This window comes from Elgaria multicarinata, chromosome 10 (assembly GCF_023053635.1).
Source record: "Elgaria multicarinata webbii isolate HBS135686 ecotype San Diego chromosome 10, rElgMul1.1.pri, whole genome shotgun sequence".
Classification (NCBI taxonomy): domain Eukaryota; kingdom Metazoa; phylum Chordata; class Lepidosauria; order Squamata; family Anguidae; genus Elgaria; species Elgaria multicarinata.
The window spans coordinates 74,944,292-74,968,654 of record NC_086180.1 but is presented as its reverse complement, the minus strand read 5'-3'; the positions used below and the strand labels follow the sequence as shown (position 1 = coordinate 74,968,654).

General features: G+C 41.7%; 1 protein-coding gene across 1 annotated transcript; it reads left to right on the top strand.

Annotated features, from left to right (window-relative positions):
* The first annotated feature begins 1,650 nt into the window (after positions 1-1,650).
* Positions 1,651-23,742, top strand: TMA16 (translation machinery associated 16 homolog). The gene is made up of 7 exons (XM_063136101.1): positions 1,651-1,695; positions 4,801-4,913; positions 7,676-7,713; positions 14,356-14,440; positions 15,412-15,560; positions 19,778-19,820; positions 21,891-23,742. The coding sequence occupies exons 1-7, from the start codon at positions 1,693-1,695 to the stop codon at positions 22,027-22,029; spliced, it is 570 nt and encodes a 189-aa protein (XP_062992171.1). The 5' UTR covers positions 1,651-1,692; the 3' UTR covers positions 22,030-23,742.
* Positions 23,743-24,363: the final 621 nt, after the last annotated feature.

The following is a 24,363-nucleotide window of genomic DNA, read 5'->3' as shown; positions in this document are numbered from 1 at the left end:
TGTTGCACCATGTCCTGCTTGTTCATCCCTGGCTGATGGCTGGTTAGCCACTGTTTGAATAGAGTGCTAGACTAGATGGAATCATAGATTCATAGAATAGTAGAGTTGGAAGGGGCCTATAAGGCCATTGAGTCCAGCCTCCTGCTCAATGCAGGTATCTACCCTAAAGCATCCCTGACAGATGGTTGTCCAGCTGCCTCTTGAAGGCTTCTAGTGTGGGAGAGCCCACAACCTCCCTAGGTAACTGGTTCCATTGTTGTACTGCTCTAACAGTCAGGAAGTTTTTCCTGATGTCCAGCTGGAATCTGACTTCCTGTAACTTGAGTCTGTTATTCCGTGTCCTGCACTCTGGGATGATCGAGAAGAGATCCTGGCCCTCCTCTGTGTGACGACCTTTTAAGTATTTGAAGAGTGCTACCATGTCTCCCCTCAATCTTCTCCTCTCCAGGCTAAACGTGCCCAGTTCTTTCAGTCTCTCTTCATAGGGCTTTGTTTCCAGACCCCTGATCATCCTGCTTGCCCTCCTCTGAACACGCTCCAGCTTGTCTGCGTCCTTCTTGAATTGTGGAGCCCAGAACTGGGTGCAATACTCTGAGGCCTAACCAGGGCCGAATAGAGAGGATCCAGTACCTCACGCCATTTGGAAGCTATACTTCTATTAATGCAGCCCAAAATAGCATTTGCCTTTCTTGCAGCCCTATCGCACTGTTGGCTCATATTCAGCTTGTGATCTACAACAATTCCAAGATCCTTCTCGTTTGTAGTATTGCTGAGCCAAGTATCCCCCATCTTGTAACTGTGCCTTTGGTTTCTATTTCTCAAATGTAGAACTTGGCATTTATCCCTATTAAATTTCATTCTGTTGTTTTCAGCCCAGCACTCCAGCCTATCAAGATCACTTTGACGTTTGTTTCTGTCTTCCAGGGTATTAGCTATCCCACCCAATTTGGTGTCATCTGCAAATGTGATCAGCGTTCCCTGCACCTCCTCGTCCAAATCATTAATAAAAATGTTGAAGAGCACCGGGCCCAGGACTGAGCCCTGCGGCACCCCACTCATTACCTACCCCCAGACCCTTGGTCTGATCCAGCATCAGGGCACTTCTTATGTTCTTATGCTACACTCTTGGTAAGTGATTGCTTCTAACTGAAAATACCATTTTAAAACTTGTAGAAATTATTGGGGAGGTTGCGGTGTGTGGGTGGTGTGTGGGATACCTATCGGTATAAATAAATAAATACTAAATGGTCTTGTCACTTCTCTTTCGAAGGGGTACTTTTCTTTGTGACAGCAACCTGATTTGTGCTCCCGTAAGAGATGCTGGCGGCGTCTTGTGCTCTTCAAGCCGGCTGGAGAGCTGCACCAGCAGCTGCCATTCCTCACTGCCAGAACCCGCTCAACCGAGCAGAATCTGGAAAGCGAGCGCTTGCTCCGTCCCTCTTTCTTGACCGCAGCTCGGAACACCGGGGCGAGTCCGAGGTGTGTCGCAAGCAGGGCTGATGCCTTCCAGGCTCCTGTTATCAATTAGATAACGGCGCGGAACGGAGAGCTCGCGCGCTGTGTTTCCTACCCGGGCGGGTTACGGCGCTGGACCAGGTCTTTCCTGCGCTGGGTCGGGAGAAGCGTGCTGCTAGACCGTCTGTAAGAAGCGTGCTGCTAAGGAAGCCGGATCTGGTTTGCTTCTCCGTGAATATGGTGAGCTCGGCATCCTGATGATTTGCCGGGGGTGGTGGTTGGGGGGGGGGGGAGAGAAGGACTGAATGCGACGCTGAAGCTGCCTGCTATTGGGAATAGCAGACACGGCTGAGATTAGTGTGCGACTACCCGTGTAGTCACAACCAGGAACCCCAGATTTATTATGACGTACGTCTTCCTGGACTTTAACTTTAAAAAGTAGGCTGTTGTTAGTCTTTAAGTCACCCCAGTATCCCCCTCCCCCCCCCCCCCCGGTGTTCACTGACGGTGCAATCCTCGCACACTCATCTGGGAGTAAGTCGCATTAAACTCAGTGGGCCTTACTTTGAGTAGACCGGTGTGTATGTGTGCGTGTGTGTATAAATAAATAACACACGTTTTCCTTATTAATCCTGGTGACTGTCACAGAAAATAGATGAGAAGGTATCTAGGGATATTTACTTAAAAAAAAAAATCACCTTGAATTGTGTGTGGGAATTTCCCCTTCTCTAAGGTCTTTCTCCCTCCAAGCAGGACCTACCTTTTCCCCCCCCACACACAGTCACACTGGGTTCCACTGCCATCAGGACCTTTAAGGCTCAGACCTTTCTCTGAGGACACACAGATTTTACACTATAATCATAGAATCATAGAATAGCAGAGTTGGAAGGGGCCTACAAGGCCATCGAGTCCAACCTCCTGCTCAATGCAGGAATCCACCCTAAAGCATCCCTTATATTCTCCCTTTATTACCCCCCCTTACACAGCCATGAACAGAAGGCATTGGATTTTATAAACAAAGGAAGCTTTATTAATTACAATAAGTTGATGAATAATCCTTGCACAATCACCACAGACTTTCTCTCTCTGTTCTCAGTTCTAAAATCCTAACTCTGATTTAAAGCCTCTAGTCACTGTCTCTAACTGTATCTCTGTTTTAAACCATCTCGCATAATATCCCCGTCTTGTCTCAACCCAGCACCCAGTTTATATAGCATGCAGACTTTACCCCCTCTCTCTCCCTCTCTCAGCCAATCAGCTCACATATGCAGGTCTACCATTCTCACTCTAAAGATATTTACAAACTACAGATCTATAACAAGAATACAGTATGTACAGACATACTGTACGTCTGTACATACATAAACACAGTATGTACAGACATGTAACATCACAGAGCCATGCTATTTTAAACGAAAAAAATCCTTGTGGAAAAGTAGCATTTTAGGCAGAAGTGGTTTAAAACTAGCCTTCCCCAAGCTTTGCTAATGTCTTACGTTCACAGATTTTTTTTTAAAGGGGAGGTCAGTTGTTGAGTGCCCCACATTCAGTGTGATTGCTGAAAGGCTATATACAGTGTGATTCTTCTGACCTTTATTATTATTATTATTATTATTTATTTATTTATTTATTTATATAGCACCATCAGTGTACATGGTGCTGTACAGAGTAAAACAGTAAATAGCAAGACCCTGCCGCATAGGCTTACCTTGTAGTACAATTTAACCTTTGTGGTATATTTCTATGGTACCAGCCTGGCAATAACTCACTAGTACATGTCTTATAATGTTTCATGTTTTAAAAAAGAATGTAGGAAGATACCTTCGTTAGCCAAAGAGGATACTGCTTTACTGCTTTGAAATTTAAGGATTAAAACCTGCTATTTATGTTAGTGAAACTTCTCGTATTAGATATGTAATTTTGACTTTTCCTGATTTGCCTTCTCAAGTGTATTTTTTCTTTCTTTACAATTTATTCAAATTTTATTTATTATCTAGGCAAATAAATGCTGCACTTCAAAGTGAGCTAGTATAGGGCAGGCCTTTTGGTAGGAGCTTCACTAGAGGCCTTTGTAGTCCAGATGGGGAGGTCTGGCAGGGCAAGTCTGCTGCAGTTCCTACTTCTCCTAGGTCACAAGACCTGGCATCACTATTCCTTGCCTGGATTGTTTCAATATGTTTACCTCTATCCAATCTCTAATTGTTGGTAGTCACCAAGACTGCTAGACCTGGGTTCCCTATGTGTCATCAGTGTATTAGAAGAATTGAGCTCCATGTCATCTCACACAACTGTCTTATACTGAAGAGGAGGGAGGGTAAAATGAGTCCTGCAGGTTTCTACAGGAAATGTCACATGTCCAGGGCAAGCAGTTACCATCAGTATCCATGGACCTGTCCAGTGGTGCACTTTTTGTCTGTCTACTCCCCATCAATTTTATTGAGTTCCAGTATTATGAGAGAGGGAGAAAAAAATCCACTTCCTCCACATCATGCATATTTTTTTCAGTGTGTATCGTGTCTTTTCTTAGGTTATTTTTCTAAATGAAGTAAAACATTGAAGCCCCCTTTGTGCGTATTGAAGGATTTCTGACCCTTTGATCGTTTGGTTCTTTTGCATTTTCCAGCTTTTCCATATTCTTCTTGAGATGGGTGATTAGAATGCCTTTCACCTGTCAGTCTCTACACAGAGATTGTTGACTAAAGCCACAAGTGCATCTCATTGTCATTCCTCAGCCGACAACTGGTATACCAGAGGTTTAGAGTGCTGATTGAATCTAGGGTCAGATCTACACTAAGCAGGATATAACACTATGAAAGCTGTTAGAAAATGGTATTTGGAATGTGTCCTGGGCCCCAACAATTGTCAGTGCACTTCAATACCATTATAAAGCAGTAGTGTAGATCCTGCCCTTGTGTGCCTAGGAGATGGCAATTCAATCAATTGGTGGTGTACAGGATGGAAATAATAAATCTAGTGAAAACAATGTTGTTGTTGTTGTTATTATCTCAGATACATATTCTGCCATGAATGATTTATTTATTTATTTATTTATTACATTTTATACTGCCCAATAGCCGAAGCTCTCTGAGTGGTTCACAAAAATTAAAACCACGAGGAACATAATAATAAAGCAACCAACAATCTAAAAACCCAAATACAAAATACAATACAGGTCTTTTGAAGAACTGATGGTATTATTTCTTCACTGTATCTCGTTCAAGTCCTGCTTTCTTCTTCTAAGCTGACCGAATCTTTCATCTTGAATGCAGAGATTTAACAGGAAGCTTTTGAAGGGAAGTGCTTAAAATGTCTCACTGTGTCTTTCTTCTGATTTCATTGTTTCAGCCAAAAGCAGCAAAGAGCAAAGGAGGTGGGCAGGAGAAGAAAGTTGTGCATCCGTACAGCAGAAAAGCTGCTCAACTTACAAAAGAAGCACATAAAAAAGACAGAAAAGAAAAGTGAGTGTCTTTGTATTTGTATTGTTCAGTGGGAGGGAAGAGAAAGTGTGGACCTGCTGCATTCTCAGGAGAATTTTCTTGGCTTAGAAATGTCAGAAAATACTGAGTTTGCAAAGCTTTACCTGAAATGTCTTAAAGATGAGAAACATTTACAGGTCCATGTCTTGATGATGACCAATTACTGATAAGACCCCAAGCCCTTTTGCCTGTGATCTTGCAGGGTTGTTGTGACACACCAGAGGCCGTGACAGAAAACATCAAACTGTTGATAGCTCCTTGAAAACTGTTTTATCTTGACTGTGTAACTGCTGCGCAAATATTCTTCAGTAGAACCATTTTCAGTGAAAGCTACTTTTAGGAAATCTTTCACTGTCTATGATTACATTTTCTGTTTTTAAAGAAACAGTTGTAGTGATGTTTTGGAAGAAGTGTGTTACTCCCCATGTATTACCACAACATCTCTATGAATAAATAAGAACTTGTTTTTATTAATGATGTAAAAGTTTTACTATTTGGTGGTGAATATTCTAGTTATAGCATCAAATGGCATCTCAATGACTTTTATATGATGCATCTTATACTGACTTTGATGTGATATAGTTATAGGCTGGTGTGAAAAAAACTGTGTACCTAGGCTTGTGCATGGGGAGGGGCTCCTGACTGTCTCCTCTTCCCTCCCCCAGGCCTTGCTCCTCACAGCAGGTATAACAAAAATTGGATTTGGGTTGCATTCTGCTCACCTGGTATAAAGAAACTGAGTGGGATAATGTGAACACCCTTTACATTTCTGTCACTCTTCTTATTTTTTCTCCCTCATCTGAGAATTCCTGCTGAGAAACAGAGCTACTAACAGGGCACAGCGTCACTACAAACCAGCCTATTTTGCTGCTGTAGTATTTTATTCTATATTATGTATAGGCTTCCATATGATTATATGCGTTTCTTTAGCCTACATGATTCCGAATGTTTGAGGCATGATGAACAATCTTGCCTTTATCTGATATTCTTACAGATATGGATTAAAAGAGTATGCAGATGTTCAGATAGAAAATTCTCTAAAATGATGCACTACAATGTTAATTAGTTTTCAGCCCTTGAAAAGCGTCACCGGTGTGTAGGGAGACCTTCAGGAAGGGCTTGGAACGTGGGATGAGAGAATTTGGGAAAATGGGACAAAGATGGTGCAGACGTTGACTTAAAGCCCATCAGGCAGCTGATTCTGCCCCCAAAAAGGAAGCACTGTGGCTCACTCAATTCTGTTGCCTTGCTGTTGCCATGAGGTGGGGCAGTGCAGGAACCTACATTTTTCTGGGAGTGGGAGCTGTGAATGTGTGCCTGCTAGAGGCACTATTTGAAGGAGCAGATTGACTGAGCCTCTATGCCAGCAGTGGGGAATGTGTAGACCCCCAGGTGTTGGGATGCAACTTTCACAGCTATTGGCTTTGTTATCTGAGCTGATGGCAGTTGTAGTCCAACAACATCTGGAGGACCACATTTCCCCCATCCCTGCTCTATGCAGTACTCCATGAACATCTGCACACATGTCTGATGGTGAATGTGTGTGTGAGAACGAGAGAGGGATTGAGTACAGAGAGAAATGGCAGGAAGCATCGTGGATGGAGAACCTGGGGGAGGGGGAAGAAAGGAACCCATTTGTATTTTTGTGAGCCTTCCCTTGTGTATTAAACTTTATGTAAAAGTTTCTGACCTTGAACAATGTTCTGTTAAATCGTTTTATACTCTGGCTTCTAAAATAGCATCTTTATTGCCAGTGAATCACTGGTTTTGCACATACTTTAATCTGCCAGAACATTCCTGTAATTCATAAGCAGCAATATGACAACTAAACTTCTAACTGTATTTCTTCTCTAGAAAAATTCGCCTTCATGTTGACCTGTAGAACCTTCTTGTTTCAAAGCTTGCATCTTCTCATTTTGAGTAATGATGTCTTGCTTCAGTTGACCATCAAGTGGGGAAAATATTTATGGTATTTGAAGGCCTGTAATGTATTCCTATTGTAAATATGCCTCCCTCATGTATTGAAATACAAGATAAGCTAAATTGCTTTATGGAAAACCTTGAACTCACAAATGGACTTTCAGGAGACAATAACAATAGATCTGTAAGAATCTTACAGAAACCTCTGGAAGAGCATGACATTTATATAGAGAGTCTGAGCTGACAGCAAGACAGTTAAGCGGCGTGGGTTATGAGTCTGTGAAGGGTAGGGTAGAAGTGGGGTAGAGAGAAGTGGATGATTATATGAGGGAACCTTGTAAGAAAGAAGTGACGGAAACCAATACGCTTAGAACCTTGTAACCATACGCATTTCAGCTGAGGAAACCAATAAGCTTATGTACACACACTTATGTTAATAAATTCCAATTAATTAAAACAACTGGTGTGGTCTGTGGAGGAGTGACTGAGGAGAAAACAGCTAATGGTGGCAGTGGAATGGGAAACTGAGGGCTGGCTGTGGAGCTGTGGGCCCTAAAGAATAAAGTCGAGACAGGAGCAGCAGCAGTAAGTCAAAACCCTCACACACGTCATCAGCATAGGGAGGATTGCTACTGGCATGGACAGTCCTGTCAGGGAGCTTGTGGGCATCTCAGGTGAAGTCAAGACAACACAGGTGGGCAGGACACCACAGATGCCATAAAAATCAAAAGTTTAATCTCTCCTTTCCATTTGTTTCTTGCCTTGTGTGCCTGTGTTTTGTTTTTAATCTCAGAATAATTAAATTGCAGCTATCCATTTTGCAGGTTGAAAAATGAAAAGGCCTTTCGTCTCAGCATTATAGGTGAGTCCAATTTTTATTTTTTTAAAGTTCCAGGTTCTTCAGATTTACATTTTAAGCTAAGTGTCTTAAAGCCATTAAACTTTTCTTGAAAAATGGTAGGCTATTTTATGCAACATGCCTTTATAGCTTTTTAATGACAATGTTCCCAACCTGACTTTATGAACGCTACTGTGGATTCAGTATTGCTGGTAACACTTGGTTTCTTTTGATGCCTTTTCTTTAAAATGCTTGTAGGTTTCTCCATTGCTGCTTCCTGTAACAGTGTCCATTTTTCACATCGTTCATGTATATTGAAAGCTCTTTGCCTCTGTGCTCTCAAAGAGAGAGAGACGTTTTAACGAGCATTAGCATTATAGGCTGACAAAGCTCTGACCAACAGTATTCACACCACACACATCTACATTTATAGACGAGTAGATTAGCTTTGTTCTTTGCCTGACGTCAGGATTCTGAAGTGGCAAATACCCTATCTCAGTTTTCTTGTCCTTCGATGTGGGAAATGGGAAAGGGCCATAGGTCAGTTTAGTTTAAAGGATCTGGATTTGCAGAACCAAGTCATGTCCAACTAGACATTACTGGGCTGAATATGAGGCAGCCTTCTATGTTCAGCATTTAGCAACCGACATGACATCTGTCCACTGATCTTATTTATTTATTTACAATATTTATATACTGCTCCCCATTCAAAATTTCAGAGTGGTGTACAAGATAAAATAAGAACAGAATAAAAACACATTAGCAAAATGCAAAGTGAACTGTGGCTGGTCATCAAGGGAAGCCTTCCTGGAACAACGACATTTTCAGGAGGCACCGAAAGGAATACAAAGTTGGTACTTGCCTGACCACCAGAGGCAGGGAATTCCATAGGAGAGGGACTGCCACACTGAAGGCTCTTCGCCTGTTGGTAATCTCAGAGGAACATGCATTTGCACAGCTACAGCAGTAATCTGTACTTTATTATTATTATTTATTTATATAGCACCATCAATGTACATGGTGCTGTACAGATTATACACAGTAAATAGCAAGACCCTGCCGCATAGGTTTACAATCTAATAAAGTTGCAGTAAACAATAAGGAGGGAAGAGAATGCAAGCAGGCACAGGGAAGTGTAAACAGGCACCGGGTAGGGTGAAGCTAACAGTATAGAGTCAGAACAAACTCAGTATTTAAAAGCTATAGGGAAAAGAATAGTTTTTAGCTGAGTTTTAAAAGCTGTGATTGAGTTGGTAGTTCTCAAGTGTTCTGGAAGAGCTTTCCAGGCGTAAGGGGCAGCAGAAGAAAAAGGACGAAGCCGAGTAAGGGAAGTGGAGGTCCTTGGGCAGGCGAGAAGCACGGCATCAGAGGAGCGGAGAGCACGAGCGGGGGAATAGTGTGAGATGAGAGAGGAGAGATAGGCAGGAGCTAGACCGTGAAAAGCTTTGAAGGTCAACAGGAGAAGTTTATATTGGATTCTGGAGTGAATTGGGAGCCAATGAAGAGATTTCAGAAGTGGAGTGACATGGTCAGAGCGGCGGGCCAAGAAGATGATCTTAGCGGCAGAGTGGTGGACAGAGACCAGCGGACTGATGTGAGACGAAGGAAGGCCAAGGAATACTTGGAAAGTTGCGCAAGTATTCCTTGCTCTGCTAGTCCTGATCCCATCTCATACCAAGTCATTACAAAGTGATTCTTGCCACTTTTCCCTTTTGTAAAGCATTGTGAGGCATTTACAAAATTTTGTTGAAGGCAGAAGATTTTATTATTTGTTTTATTTATTAAAACACTTGTATTCCGCCCTATCTCATTAAGATCTCAGGGCGATGTACAGATAAAATGAATTCAACTATATAAAACAATTAATAATATACCCAGCTAAAAACATATTAAACCATTAATCAAGTTAAAACCAGTGTAAAATTAAAAAGCAATAAAAACAATTGAAATAATTATACTAGGTGAGTGCAACGTTGGTGAATTTAGCCCTCAAAGGTGTTTTAAACTGGCGCTGAAACAAAACCAGCGTTGGCACCAGTCAGGCCTCCAAGGGAAGGGCATTCCACAACTGGGTGGCCACAACAGTGAAGGCCCTCTCCCATGTCCCTCCATAATGCATTTCTCATGTTGGTGGGACACAGAGAAGGGCTTCTCCAAGGGATCTCAAATCTTGGGCAGGCATATATAGAGAAAGATATTCCCTCAAATATCGAGGTCCTAAACCGTTTAGGGCTTTAAATATCGTTGCCAACACCTTGAATTCCGACCAGAAGCGTATAGGCAGCCAGTGCAATTCCTTTAAGATCGGCGTTATATGGTCTCTTCGTGATGCTCTGGCCAGCAGTCTATCAGCTGCAACTTCTGAGTCATCTTCAAGGGCAGCCCTGCACAGAGTGCATTGCAGTAGTCTAACTGGGAAGTCACCAGAACTGGACTACTGCGGCTGGGTTGTCCCTGTCCAGGAAAGGAAGCTGACCCCAAGTAATCTGGGCCATGGAGCCCACCTGGGCCTCCAGTGACAAGGATGAATCTAGAAGTACTCTATAATGTCATACCTTGCACATCCTGATAATGGCTCATCCAATCCTCTACTGAAAACCTTAAATCAGCCTTTTTCATGCCAGATGATGTTGGACTACAAGGTTCATAGAATCATAGAATAGTAGAGCTGGAAGGGGGCTATAAGGCCATCGAGTCCAACCCCCTGCTCAATGCAGGAATCCACCCTAAAGCATACCTGACTGGTGGTTGTTCAGCTGCCTCTTGAATGCCTCTAGCATGGGAGAGCCCACAACCTGCCTAGGTAACTGGTTCCATTGTCGTACTGGTGTAATAGTCAGGAATTTTTTCCTGATGTCCAGCCGGAATCTGGCTTCCTTTAACTTGAGCCCGTTATTCCGTGTCCTGCACTCTGGGATGATCGAGAAGAGAGGTTGGGAAAGTCTGGTTTCAGTGGAAGTGTTGCTCACATTTCTAGGCATCTTACTGTATTGTGGAGCTGCTTCTATTCATGTGACGTTCACATATGTATTTGTCTTTAGGGAGATCTTGTTCTTACATGGGGAAAATAGTCAACCTGTTTCATCCCCATAGCTTCTGGAAGACAGAAAAACTAGGGACCACTTAACATAGAGACCCTGCTGGTCACTTTCTCTAGGTTCACACTCTTGAACATGCTCTTGAATCAGAAAAACTCAAATGGAGTAATATGATTAAGTGGCATATGGATAAATTCAGTGAGTAATTTCTGTGGCTGTGAATGCTTCCAAAAATCTTTGTTGGTTGTACATTTCATGTACAACCATGAGATGTTATATTTCCTGATGCAGCTGGCTTATTTCAGAGTTCCAGTGCAATTGCATTGAGAAAAAATAGTTACCAGGACTGATACGTGAAATGAGTCGATATATACAGTGACTCAACTCAGTTCTATCTTTTCCTGTAATGTTTGAAGTGTGTGCCTCATATTTCAAATACCCTTGGCTGAATTAAAGGCTGTTCTTGCCAAATGATGAAATAGTTGACAAATGCTTGCAATCATCCCGTCTGCCTTTTGAATGTAGATATTCTTTTAGACTTGTCGTAAATGCTTTGCTCTTGATTGCCTTAAAAGTAGTTTGGTAATTTCCCAGCAGCGGTATGCATCTCAAGTTTTAACTCAAATTAAATTTTGACTATGGGAAAAAAAAACTACAGTAGTTTTAAGGAGCTTGTTTAAGGGGTGAAAGAGCATAAATTTGCCTCCCCTCCTACTTCTTTCCCTTTTATTTCTATTTCTGCTTCCTGCCAATCCATTCTTCTTCTCCACCAGTCCCACCCCTCTTCTCCTTCCTGTCCCAGTTGTAAAGTTCAGCTCCAGATAATTCTTCTGATCTACTTTTCAAGGCATTTTGAAGGCCCTGCTGGTTGTTCTGCAGCAGGAGGGGGTATGGTGGAAGAGGGGAGAAGGAGACTGCACTAATTAAGTCTGGCTACATAAGGATTTGCTAGGCAGCTAGCAAACCGTGGCACGATCAAAACAATAGCTTTCATTCTCATTCTCCTCTACTCTCCTGATGTCTGGCCTCTTACATTCACAAATGGAGCCACCCATGTTGGCTCAACTCAGTGTGGCAGCATCTTTAGCAAAGGCAGGCAGTCTTTTGGACCTGTGGGTATATTTGGACATTTTAGAAATTGTCCTGGGCACAACCACAAACTGTTTGCTGTGGGTGGTTATGGCTAACTACAAAGGGCAGGTAACCTGCCCAGAGGGATTCATGGGAAATTAAGATGGCAGCAGCTAGAGGCTCCCAATGAGCGTTGAAGCAATCCCAGCTGCTAGTAAGACAACATAAAAAAATGTTTTGAAAATTAAGATTGGCAGGAGTAGGATGTCTTGGTGAGCACCAAGGAAGGTGTCTGGGACACATTAGTGCTTGCGAGTACCACGTTGCCTGCTCCTAGTTTCTGCAAACAGTTTTGACTTTAAGGATGCTGTGAGACAGCTTTCCCCAGCCACCCCAAGGCAATAATCACAATGCACTTAAAATGGGAATGTATACTTACACCTGAACAGGTGTAATTCTGTTTACATCTGAATCTGTTTGAATAATTTAAAAAGCCGAACATGAGGCTGACCATCTTGTTGTCTGTTGGTCTTTGACAATATACGTTTGAAAGTTATTGTCCAACTAAGTAACACTGAAAGGACCAGTTCAATGTGCTGCCACACTGTTCAAAATTCAGTTTATTCAATGCAACTAAATCCCTTGCCACTGTAAATAATTTGTGAGATGAGTGCCATGTAATAAAATGAAGGCTGCAATTCTGTGCACTGTTCATTTGGAGCGAGCCCCATTGAACTCAGTACGACTTCGTACTTGGGAGGACGGGTACCCAACCCTTTCAGTTTGGTGGGCACATCTGGAAGTTTGAAAGATGGCTTGCCTGTTAATAAAATAGCTACCCTGTTGTGCATGGCTGGACAGATAATGAAGGCGTTGACACTACAGTACAGCAAAGAAGATTTCAAGAGCTTTTATCTTGCTTTTCATTTAAATAGATGGAAGTAATCTCCACATACAGCTCCTGAGGAAGAACCACTCTGGGTCCGAAATGTTGAGCTTCCAATACACAATTTTTACTGTTGTTTTAATCGTTGGATTATTTTTGAAAGAAAACTATTAAAACCATTCATTCACTTCACAGAACACCAGAGTTTCACTCTCTTTTCAGTATCTGGTCATAAAACACTCATTCTCAAGAAACAAAATGCTGAAACTGAAAACAAAACAAAGTAGCTTGCTCAAGGATCTAACTATAAGGCAGAGAGGGTAATCTGAGTTATAAAACACAAATTAATAATAATAATAATAATAATAATAATAATAATAATAATAATAAAAAATCAAGATGGTGCTGACAGGTTACAGTTCGCTTTGCAGGCTGCCAGCCTCCCAGTTAAAAGCATGTTTTAAATTAAAAAAAAAACCTGAATAAAATGCAAATTAGGAGTGGCAGGTGTGCACCTAGACAAATGTCTGTGGGCACATTGGTGCCCATGGGCACTATGTTGGAGACCTCAACAGTAGGACTTCTACATGCCTGTGATTGTGCTCTTAAGTACATATACCCGTAATAGAAGCATAACAGTATTATTTGTTGCAAAGTATACTGACTGTATGTTTCTCATGGCACAGGTCGTAGCAGAATTTTATGCATGTTGTGGGGAAGCCATAACCGAAAGCAATGCAGCTTTTTGTGGCAAGCCAACAGAAAATAATAGGGCCTTAGGTTGGAGGATAAATGAAAGAGATAGGCACATGCTTGGAACTTATACACGTTTAAGTCAGTGGATCTTACTTCCAAATAGGCATGCTTAGGTCTGGATAAATATGCAGTCTGCTCTGCAAATCTGATGCATCAGAAAAATAGCCAGACCTCTTGCGGAAGTGACAGCTCAAATGCAGTATGATATTCAAGGCTACTTTATGGAACCAGTGTCATCTCAACACGATACCGTTTGCTTAGGAATTTTATACTTAGACGTTGTAATGGTGCTATGGACAGTATTAATGTTTTGAAATCTTACTATTTATTTGCATTACAAGGATATTTAATGTCTCTTTGATATATTGATGTAGTAGTTAAAAACAAAAACCATTCTAATCTTTATTCTTTGTTTGGCAAAGGATGAAAAACAAACAAAAAAAAACAGATTGTCACTTCGTTATGCCATTTCTCTTTAGCCGAACAGCTGGAATATGGATCATTTACACGGAAGGTCCAAACTGCATCTCATTAAAGTCAGTGGGAAGAAGTTCTATTGATTTTTCTTTTGACTGTATTAGATTCCCCAAAGAAGGTTTCCCTGAGCTAGATCCAGCGGCCCAACGGGTACCATCTAGCCCCAGTTGCCAGTCTAAAAGAAAGTAAGGTGTATAGAGGGAGGAGTGGCTGTGGCCAGGGACATGTTGGCAGGCCAGGGAGTTGGCATCTAGGGGCCCAGGGTATCATTCTTGGAACTCAGATCTGTGGAGGAAAGCAGTCATGGTTCGAGCCTGTGATTTGTTGCAGGAAACAAAGGTCCAACTTTTCACTCATCTGTATTATATACGAGGTGTATGCAGCACCTGAGTGAGATGTGTGGTTTTTTTTGTTATTCGTTTGTTTTGTCTTTTGTAGGTGAAAAATTGCTTTGGTTTCAAAGCCACCTTGATCCCAACCTAGTGGAATACACCAAAAAAGAAGCCTGTGAACTAGTTGAAAAGTAAGTTTGCAGTCGATGAGCAAACAGAAGTCCTGTCGTGTTGGAAGCAAGAGTGATGAGTTAATGTTCCCTGCTAGTGAACATGGCATAGCATTCCCTATGCTTGGGATTACAGCGCTTTAACAAAATGATGTCCTCTTGGACGGTGTTGCAGTGCTGCGGCTGTCAGAATGTACCATCCTTAATGTTTATTGTATATCCCATCTTTAGCCATTGTTGTAACACTTCATGTATACTTAATTTTCATAAGTTAATGGAAGATAGGCTGGGTTCCTACAACACGACAGGCTACAGTGTGGCAGTTCACATGACGTGCTGGGCTCATTGAGGGTTGTTGAACCCTTGATAAGTTGTGGCACTTGTCGAACAACGTTTTAATATACAAACTCCACTTACAGGTTGCCGTGTCATATGAACCTGGCCTTGCATAACTCTCGGTTTGTTGTAGGGTGCGATATATTGTTGTGCTTCACTTCTTTTATTCCTTTCATAGACTTTTCAAGTTCTGTTGGGAAGAATCAATGGGGTGAAGCCAATGTTAGTTCTTCTTAGAGTAGACCCATTGGAATGAATGGGACTTAAATTGGGACTGACTCAACTAACACTTATTCCAGTGGATCTACTATAAGTAGGATTAACATTGCATTCAGTTAAATTTATATATGAGTTTCTTGGCGTATGCACTATGTTGTTGTTGTTAATCAAAGGCATTTAACATTGCTATATTGCTGGAGTGCTGTACTCAGGCTGTCTAAATGCACTTACCATTCTGGAGGAGTTCTGCCATTTAGCCCCCACTGTCAGGGATGCTTCTGTGACTATTGATGGTGCTATATAAATAAATAAATAAATAAATAAATAATAATAATAATAATAATAATAATAATATTTCAGGGGCTTTGTAAAACCAGTGCTAAAGTGTAACATTTGAGCAAATAACTTTCCCACAATGCTGTCTCCCTGTGCTTCAGTTATTTGCAGCGATTCAGTGATGAGTTGGAACAGATTGAACTGCGTAATAGCATTAAAGGAAGACAGGCAAGACAGCACAGTTCGAGGGAATCGGTCATCAAACAGACTATGGAACGTGAAAGGCAGCAGTACGAAGGCCACGGGCTCGGTATGGTGATTTTTATCTCACTGCACTGCAAAAAAAAACCCCCACCCCCACCCCCCTTCAATCTGTTAGGAATAACTTCTTGTCAGCAAATTGGAATTCTGCACAGGACAATAGTGCAGTGGTTTTCTTCTTGTGGAAGTAAAAAGAAAACCCCTTGTGTCCAGTCTGTTGAATGTTTTTCTTAATTTCGCTTCTCCTTCCTGATTTTCTGAATTTCTCCTACAGTTCCACTTTATATTCAGTAGGGCTTCGCATGGACTTGGTCTTTCCATTCCAGGCTCCAAGACCACTTCACAAATGTGGCGTTGATGTTCCATGGAGGGAATCTGGTGAAGAGATCCTTGATGGAAAAACACTGCTCTGCAGCCCCTTCTGAACTGCGGATGCTGTGTAACAGATATAACGCCCTTCCCTAACCTGGTGCCTTCCAGCTGTGTTGCCCTGCCACTCCCAACATCCCCAGCCAAGTGGGGGATGATGGGAGTTACAAGCCAACATATTTGGAGTGAACCAGGTTGGGGAGGGCTGTTACAGCATGAAGGGTGCATGTAGAAGGTTCTTTCATAGACATCTGGGGTCAATGTTCCCTTGCATCTAGTCCACTAATGAACATGTAGCTGCTCCCAGTTTGAACAATGTGCTTGCATGTGAGATCACCCCCAAACTGGTTGAGTGTTGAAATGGCACATTTGGAAGTTAACAATATATTCGCATACCACATGTGTCTTTCTACATACTTGTAGGGTTCCTCCCCCCTTATATCTTCTGGTTTGTGGTGGGGAGCTATTTCCCTTCTACTCAATTTTAATGAGATTACACTTAAGCTACCCACCCTCCTCAGTTTTACTGTGAAAGGCTCAAGCACGCAAGAGACACATAGCTGTGTTCAAAAATTTCAACCAAGCAAAATGGAAAATTGTCTTAAAGTTTATGTGGTTGCATATTGTACACAAGCTAAAAAGATGTCTAACAAAGTACTCAGGAAATGTGATTTGTGTTTCCTTGTTGTCTTTCCTTGCTAAAAAGTAACCTCAAATCATTTATTCCTTGTTAGCAGTCCTGTTGCACAATGCTTTAACTGGGCTTCAATTTAAGGGGAATTGTTGCTGCTAGTGTAATTAGAGGCAGCAATTTAAAGTCTAGGAGTCGGCTAGATTATGTCATTAATAGGGTTTAAAATCCTCTGCATCACCAGGAAGCCCTCCCCTGCCTTTCCTTTCTCTTAATGAGAGAGAATGTCTGTAGGCTTGATTTAATTAGGTATTTTTCTTGATGAAGATAAAGTTTTTCCTTCTATTTTCGAGAGAGGGAGAGAGAAAGACTGGTACAATCTGGAATTGTAAAAGCAGAGGTCTAGCTAAGTTTCTGTGTGCTTTTGAGTTCCGTGGTTGTTAGAACACAGCATCCCTGTATGATCATTCAGCGAGCTGCATATCATCTTAAAACTAGTTCAGTTGCCAGCAGGATGTCCAAGCAAATCAGACAACATTATCTACAATATCTTTAAGATCAAAGACATTCAGGGGATGGGAGGCGAGGGCTTCCAAGATTTTCTAAAAAGATTGCAGCTTTTCTTCATGCTTTCCGGGTGTCTGTGTCTGCCTGACGATAGAGCTTTTTGGGGGGGGGGGGGGCTGTATGTTTCTGGCATGACTGGCAGGCTGTTGCTTTCCATTCGACAGTCATTTCAGCTTCCTTGGCTGCAGTGAGTTAATTGCTGAGGACAAGACTGAATCAAAGTGTTCAGTGCAGACTGTTGTCTTGGGGAAGTGTTATGTCTCCTATTCCAATCAGCACGGAATGTGGACCTCTGCGCTCTCCAGTTCCAATATTCTATTCTCACCTACTGCAGCTCCATTATTGTGAGTGCCCATCTCCACATGCAGCAGAATGAGGCGATAGAAATTCCAACGTGATAAGAGTGGATGGCATCACTTCAGGGTGCAGGTGGGGGAACAATTCCCCATGTTAAAAACTCCCTGTATGTTTTTTCTTTTCTTTTTTTAAGTACCATATCATGGGGTGGGGGAGAGCTTCCAGCCCAGTTTTCTCTCCCCTTGTCATTTGATGATTAATGAAAAACAACAAACTGGTAAAGGTTCATTGTCAATTTTGTGGAAGGACGCGCTGATCTGGCTAGTCTGTTCGGATTAGCAGAGAGCTGGAACTGGGATTTCTTCTTGCACTTCTGGTTTACGCACAAACCCTTTCATTTAGTTAGAAGTGGATTTTTCCGGTTTTGAATGCATTCTCCCATTACATTGGACTAATGATCAAGCGTCTAATGACGTTGTTAAAAGACGTGACATAGGTCTCTCAAGTCATTTAGGTTTAATTATCTATACTATAATGTATTGGTCTTTTGTGATAGTAATTTGAAGTGTTAAAGGAAACAAGAAAACTATTATAGGTAACAAGAAAACTATTATAGCTTTACAAATAATGAAAGTTCACCCTTCTCTGAAATGAAATGCTTTCTTTGAGAGGAGGAAAGCCGCCTCGTTCCCATTTTGGAAAGGAAAACAAGATATAGTATGTTCAACAATTGTCTTTTCAGATGTTTTTATCAGCAACACAATGGAGGGAGAGAATCCAAAGCGTGACGTGCAGCATCTGGCAGGGCTTTTCTTTTCAGAATTACAGCTATGTATAGACGAACTGATTTTTATCATCCTGCTGGCTCCCTAAAGTAATAATACTTTTTTTAAAAAAAAAGTGTTTGCAGAACTTCTTAGAAAACATTCATTTGGAGACTGCGGTCATGTTCAGATGTTAGTCCACAGCCTTGTATCTCCTTCTTCCTCCTGTCTTGCTTCAGCAGAGAGTTGCTAGCTTCCATTAAGCCAGAGTTTCCTGCTATGTCCAGACCACGATCTCTGTCTTATTGCAAGCCAGTTCCCAACAGGAAGATGGATGATTGCATGCATGGCACTCATCCACAGCTTCATAAACCAGCCTTCCCATCAGCTCCAACCAGCATAGCCAATGGTCAGGATTCCTGGGAGTACAACATCTGGAGGGCAGGAGGTTAGGGAAGGCTGCCATAATCCATGGTTTATAAAGCCGTGGACAATGTCTGAATGCAGCCAATAGCTCGGCTTTGCCAGGAGTAACAGTTCAGCTAAATCCTGTCTAATTTAGTAAGCTAAAGCCCCTTTAGGTAGATGACCAAGCTTTGTGCTCATATTTACTACTGTCAAACTCTCCCAATCCATATCACTAGTGTCATTTACTACTGATGTTCAGAAAAATAGTGGAGGGAAAAGGGAGAATTCTGTTTCCAGCTCTGCTTCATTTTTACGTCTACAGAGCTGAATCAAGAACAGCACATGTCCTATTTGAAAGGGCATTTGTTGGTCAAGAAGCAGTACATTAGATTTGTTGCGATTTGATGTGGCATTCAGGCTTGCTGGTAATCTTGTTTTGTTTTACCAGAAAGTTCCTGTACAGTTTTTAGAAAACAAATACACACCCATGAAAAAAAGCATGGCGGATGCAGTCGAGCGAGGATGGGAAGCAGGGCCATTACATTGGCTCTGCTAAGGCCAGCTTCTCCTCTCACTGAACTGTTTCCATTCCAGCTAGTCATTGTAAGAGTACTGTTTAATGTTAAGAATTGGTGCCTGAATCTGCCTTTTCTCCTCTTTCCTCCATGTCCCCTTTTGTGTTGTGTCAGGAACGGTCTTGTTTTTATTGATTTGTATATGAGTGCTCAGGGAGGCTTTTTGGCTGAAGGGTGGGGTATAAAAGCTTTAAATGTAAAGTAGTAGAATGTATGAAAATCATTGTCGGTGAGGCTTTGTCATTTGAGGATCCTGTAAGATTTATTAAATGGCCAGTAATATAATCATGGTGGTAAATTGTTGGGCAAAGGAACTATAAGATAGATCTTAAATTGCAGCATATCACAGAATTGGGGTGAGGGGTGGTGGCTGAGCACCAAACATGACTGCGCTTTCCTTAATAGTTCTGTTTTTTTTCATAAAGTCTAACTAGAATTCTTTGTTGGAATTTCCTTCTCCTAAAAGGGGATTGATAACATTCCAAGATCTTTTCCCTGTTCGCAGAAGGTATGGGGGTTGTGCTTTCTTCTAGGGTACTAAGCATGAGAGCAAATGGGTTAATCTCATTCATACTGTCAATACCAGAAGTAGGCAATCAGAAGCCCCTGTTTCTATTGCTATTTGGCTCGCTGATCACAAACTTGTTTCCAACAGATATCCCTGACATTGTGAACAGTAAGCACCTTAAAACTTTCAGGTGAGTTACTGACTTTTTTTTTTTTTTTTAAAAAAAGCATCCTGTGTTCATTGTATAGGATGTTGTTTATTTTTAAATATGGATAGGTATGCCACATCAGTCCCAGGTAAGCTAGTATTATCAGCAAATCTTTGTGTGGAAGTAGAGTTTGCAGAAAATGTTTTAAAATATTGTTGCTCTTTGCTTTATTAGACTGGCTTTTTATTTAGAACTACAAAGACTTACAATGTGAAATTGTGCTATTTTAATCCTTTTTATATGAGTTATTCAGATGTGATGCTAAAGCAGGGGTGGGCCACATGTGTTCCCCAGCTTTTTTGTGTGTGACCCCCCACCACTGCTGAATTTGCTGTGCAGTGGCAGCAGCCAAAAGTGTGGCAATTTTGCTTCCAAAACAGGCACAGAGGGAGTGTTTTTGTTGCTACTGTCATGCTGCCACATTTCGGTGGCAAATTTGGTGGCAGGGGGATTGCTTTGGGGAAGCCTTCCCTGGAAGCCTGCCCCTGTGCTAAAGCATGGTTTAGCAATTCATGAACAGGCTCTCTCCTCCTCTGGTGTGACCATGAGGAAATCTGAAGTATCTGGTTCTGCGTTTAAGCTAATCAGAGCTCCCTGCTATGCCCAAGCTTGGGGAAGCTCTGGTTAGTTCAAACCATGATAAACCATGGTCTGATTCTGGTTTGTTTTGAACTAACTTAACTAATCAGAGCTTCCCCAAGTTTGGACATAGCAGGGACCTCTGATTAGTTTAAAAGCAGAAGTGGATGCTTCCTGTCTCCTCATGGCTGCATCAGACAAGGAGAGAGGAATACGTGAGCCCAAGGCTTGTACAAGTAACTCTAAACCATATTTTAGTGTTGTGTCCAAGAAGGCTCTGTATCTTTGTCAGCAGAGAATTACAACCAGCACCACTCAAGTCATCTAGCCTGATTTTTCTCTCCGGTTGTAGTTCAGAAGGAAAACAAGCAAGTGCAACATTCTCCCTCATATGCTGGTTTTGTGGGTCAATCCCACATTTACGCTTTGAAATGTTAACAGCCCAGCAACAGGTACCACCTCTTGTGTACCCTTTGCCCACCTGTTCTAGCTCTTATGTTTTTCTCATGTGTTACAGCAGCCTTTCTCAACCTGGAGTGCTCCAGATGTGTTGGACTACAACTCCCAGAATGCCCCAGCCAGCTGGGGCATTCTGGGAGATGCAGTCCAACACATCTGGAGCGCCCCAGGTTGAGAAAGGCTGTGTTACAGGATAGAAGCTAATAGTTTCAGAGGTACCAGCGCATCCACTTGCTAGGTCACTTCCAGACAGATGTTCTTTGAGCACCAGGTGTACCGATCCCCATGTTGCTAGGCCTAGTGGCAAGCTATAAATTAGCAGGATCACTGGCAGTGGTAATGCCAAAAGTCCACCGTAGTTGGCTTTATTTTCTTGAGATACCCTCATCACTTGCTTTAGCATCAGAATATTAAACTGATCAGAGGAACCTGCAATCTAGGAGTAGCTTAAAGTCGGGGTGAGCAGAAAGTAAACCTTCAGATATTTTGGACTTCAACTCCCAGCATTCCTGACCATTTGGCCGTGCTGGCATGGGCTCTGGGGGTTGGAAGTCCAAAATATTTGGAGCTCTACCTTCTCCCCTTCCCCCGCCCTAAAGCATGCCCTGACAGTTCTGCCTGTTCCACATATCTGTGCGCTAACTTTTTAACTCAGGCTCTCTTGCCTTTTTATGGGAACCTGATCAGGATTAGTATTCTGTAGTGAAATGTTTAGTCAAGCAGTGAGGTTCTTGCTCTCGTAGCTCCTCATCCCATTTCACTTGTTGGAAAGCTAAAGTAATTGAGGACAGGCAACTGGGCTCAGCAGTGTCTGTGCAGTTTTCTTGAAGTATAAAACATAAAAGTTTTAGTTATCACAATGCAGGGTAATCTGAGCTTGCTTCAGAGTGAAATTTGCTCACTGGAGACAGAAATCTTGATTGCTAAGAGAAGTTTTTGATTAATCATGTAAAGTGACACTTTCCGGGGTTTAATCTTCCGTTGGTTTTCTCCCCCCGTCACCTTTCTTCAAAGAGACTGGGATGGTGATCTGAAGAAACTTCCAAACATTAAAATGAAAAAGATTTCCAGTAAAGATGCCCTTAGTGGTAAGATGGAGAAGGCAACCACTGAAGCGGAAGAGGAATGGTGTGCAGCAAAGAACATGGACTGATGAGCACCTGACTCTTTGGGGGATGAAAGGTGAAGCAGATTGCCGAGCTACCATTTTAATTCTAAATGGGAGCAAGACCAAACCTATTTTTTTTTTCAAATGTGAGAAGACAGACCTCTGGCTATGTGCTGTAACTTGGCCTTTGGTTTATGAGCAGCTGTGAGATGCTGGTACATGTTGTGTTTTTGTGAGATGCTGGTACATGTCATGTGGTTGCCTTTTGGAAACCACTTTAAAACGTTTAACATTCATAAAGATAATGCCGAATCTCCTAAGGAGGAAACTAGATGTTACAGTATCATAACCTGATAATGATAATGCTAAATTCCTTGAAATCAGCAAGGGCGGAGGATTTCAGCAACAACAGGAAAGAGTTGTACCCCCTCCCTACACATCTGTTGCCATAATGTCTAATTTGGTCCTAATTAATCTATTTTTAACCTTACACTTTCTGTTTTTCAATAGGACACACTTCAGTAGGATTAGGAGAATCTTTCCCGACCTGGCATCCTCTAAATGTGTTAAGACTGCAACTCCCATAATTCAATGCCCGTGCTCACTGGGAATTATGGGAGTTGCAGTCCAATACATCTGGAGGGCACTAGGTTGGGTAAGGCAGGTGTAGGGGGATGAAGTAGCACCATCAGGACAATAGGATGTATGCTGTGGCAGTGCATAGTACATTCTTAAGGCTGCCAGTACTATTGCGGCTGTCTCCTTTCACTCCACATCCCTTTACACTCCATCTGGTTCCTCTTTCTCTTTTAGAGGAAGTCTCTGCAATATATTTGACTATCTTTCCAAGACAGGTGGCTAAAAATTGTGGATGACAGCTTCTTCCATCTTTCCTTCCTTAAATACCCCTTAGATGCCAAGATGGTCCTAGTGGCGTGAAGCTAGTGGGAATGCACTAGTTGTTAGCCACTTGCTCACATACGTTTGTCAACTTTTAGTAAGCTCTGGCTTCCTTTCCTCTCTCTGGGAAGGTAGGTGGTGAAGAAGAGAATGCTAAAACTAATCTTGTTTAACTGGAATAACATGGATATATGCAGGTCTAGAAAGAGCATGAAATGCCATTTCAGCACTATTATTATTCTGGAATGCACCATACTTCAATTACATACCAGCTTAAATATTAATTTGCTACAACAGAAATATTTTCTGCCATTCAGAATTAGTTCCACTGGCAAGCAATCTCCCCTGCTTCCAATTTAAAATGGGATTCTAAAGACAAAACATTTTCCCCATGCTGTTATGATTTTATAATAAGAGCAATGTGGTGATGTTTAGCCAAGGAAGGACACTCTATGGAATGACTTGACACTACATCTTTGACAAGAATTTGGAAAGCTAATGAAGGAAAATGGGTAAGAACAATTATAGATAATTTTCTTAGTGAAAAGAAGAAAGGCAGACAGTGTCCTTGACTCACCTAGCCTGTTCGTACACAAGATGGACAGCATCAGAAAATGTGGAAATAGCTTTCTTGGAAACAGTGGTACACATACAAGTTTTGTAATGTTGAGATGAAGACTATTTTATTATTCCTTAAGAAAGTCCATTAAAATCAAAGATGTTGTGAAAATATATTTATATGCTTAAAGTTTAACCCTGACGAGTTCAGTTATTCTTGGGATAATGTGTTAAATCATTATTTATTTTTTATTCTCATTCTGTAGTCTCCTGCAAATAAATGCTTCCTGAGTTCAGTGATTCACAAGTCAATTTACTTTTTGTTGAACCTTTTTAATATCTGGGGCTACAATCCTGTACATGGGGGTCTTAAATTCCTTTTGATAGAAATATGATTTTAGTAGCTAAATTCATACAGAATTCCAGCCTTCCTTTTTTCATGAGGGCTTGTGTAGCCAAGTATTTTTGTTTTCTGCTATCATTTGATTGTAGCTGGAAAAAAATGACTGAAGGAGCAGGTCTCAATTAGACTGCTTCAACCTCATGAGTCACACACAGATGGAGTAAATTGGTGTTAGTTTTAATACAAAAAAAGTCAAATAGATTTCCTGCTTTCTTGTGCATGTCGCTCATCAGCAAGGTTTGATTACAACATTTCTGTTACTGATAAAAAAAGATGAAAACTCCTGGCTTTTTTAGGCTGAGAACCATGATTAGGATTTGAGATTTGTTTCCCCTGGAGTCGAAAGATGGTTAATTGAAATGTGTGCTCATGCTGCTAGGGGAAGAGTTGCACTCATGAACACACATTTTAGGAAAGATGGAGGAGCTTTTCAGATACTTTTCAATTTTGAGAAGGGATACTAGTTCATTAATAAAGCACATGTTTTGCATGCAAATGGATCCATGTTTAATTACCAA

Excerpts from the sequence above, each read along its gene's own strand:
- TMA16 (XM_063136101.1), top strand. Across the intron at positions 4,914-7,675 it reads AAAAAAGACAGAAAAGAAAA|GTTGAAAAATGAAAAGGCCT; the intron begins GTGAGTGTCTTT and ends TCCATTTTGCAG. Across the intron at positions 14,441-15,411 it reads GCCTGTGAACTAGTTGAAAA|TTATTTGCAGCGATTCAGTG; the intron begins GTAAGTTTGCAG and ends CCTGTGCTTCAG.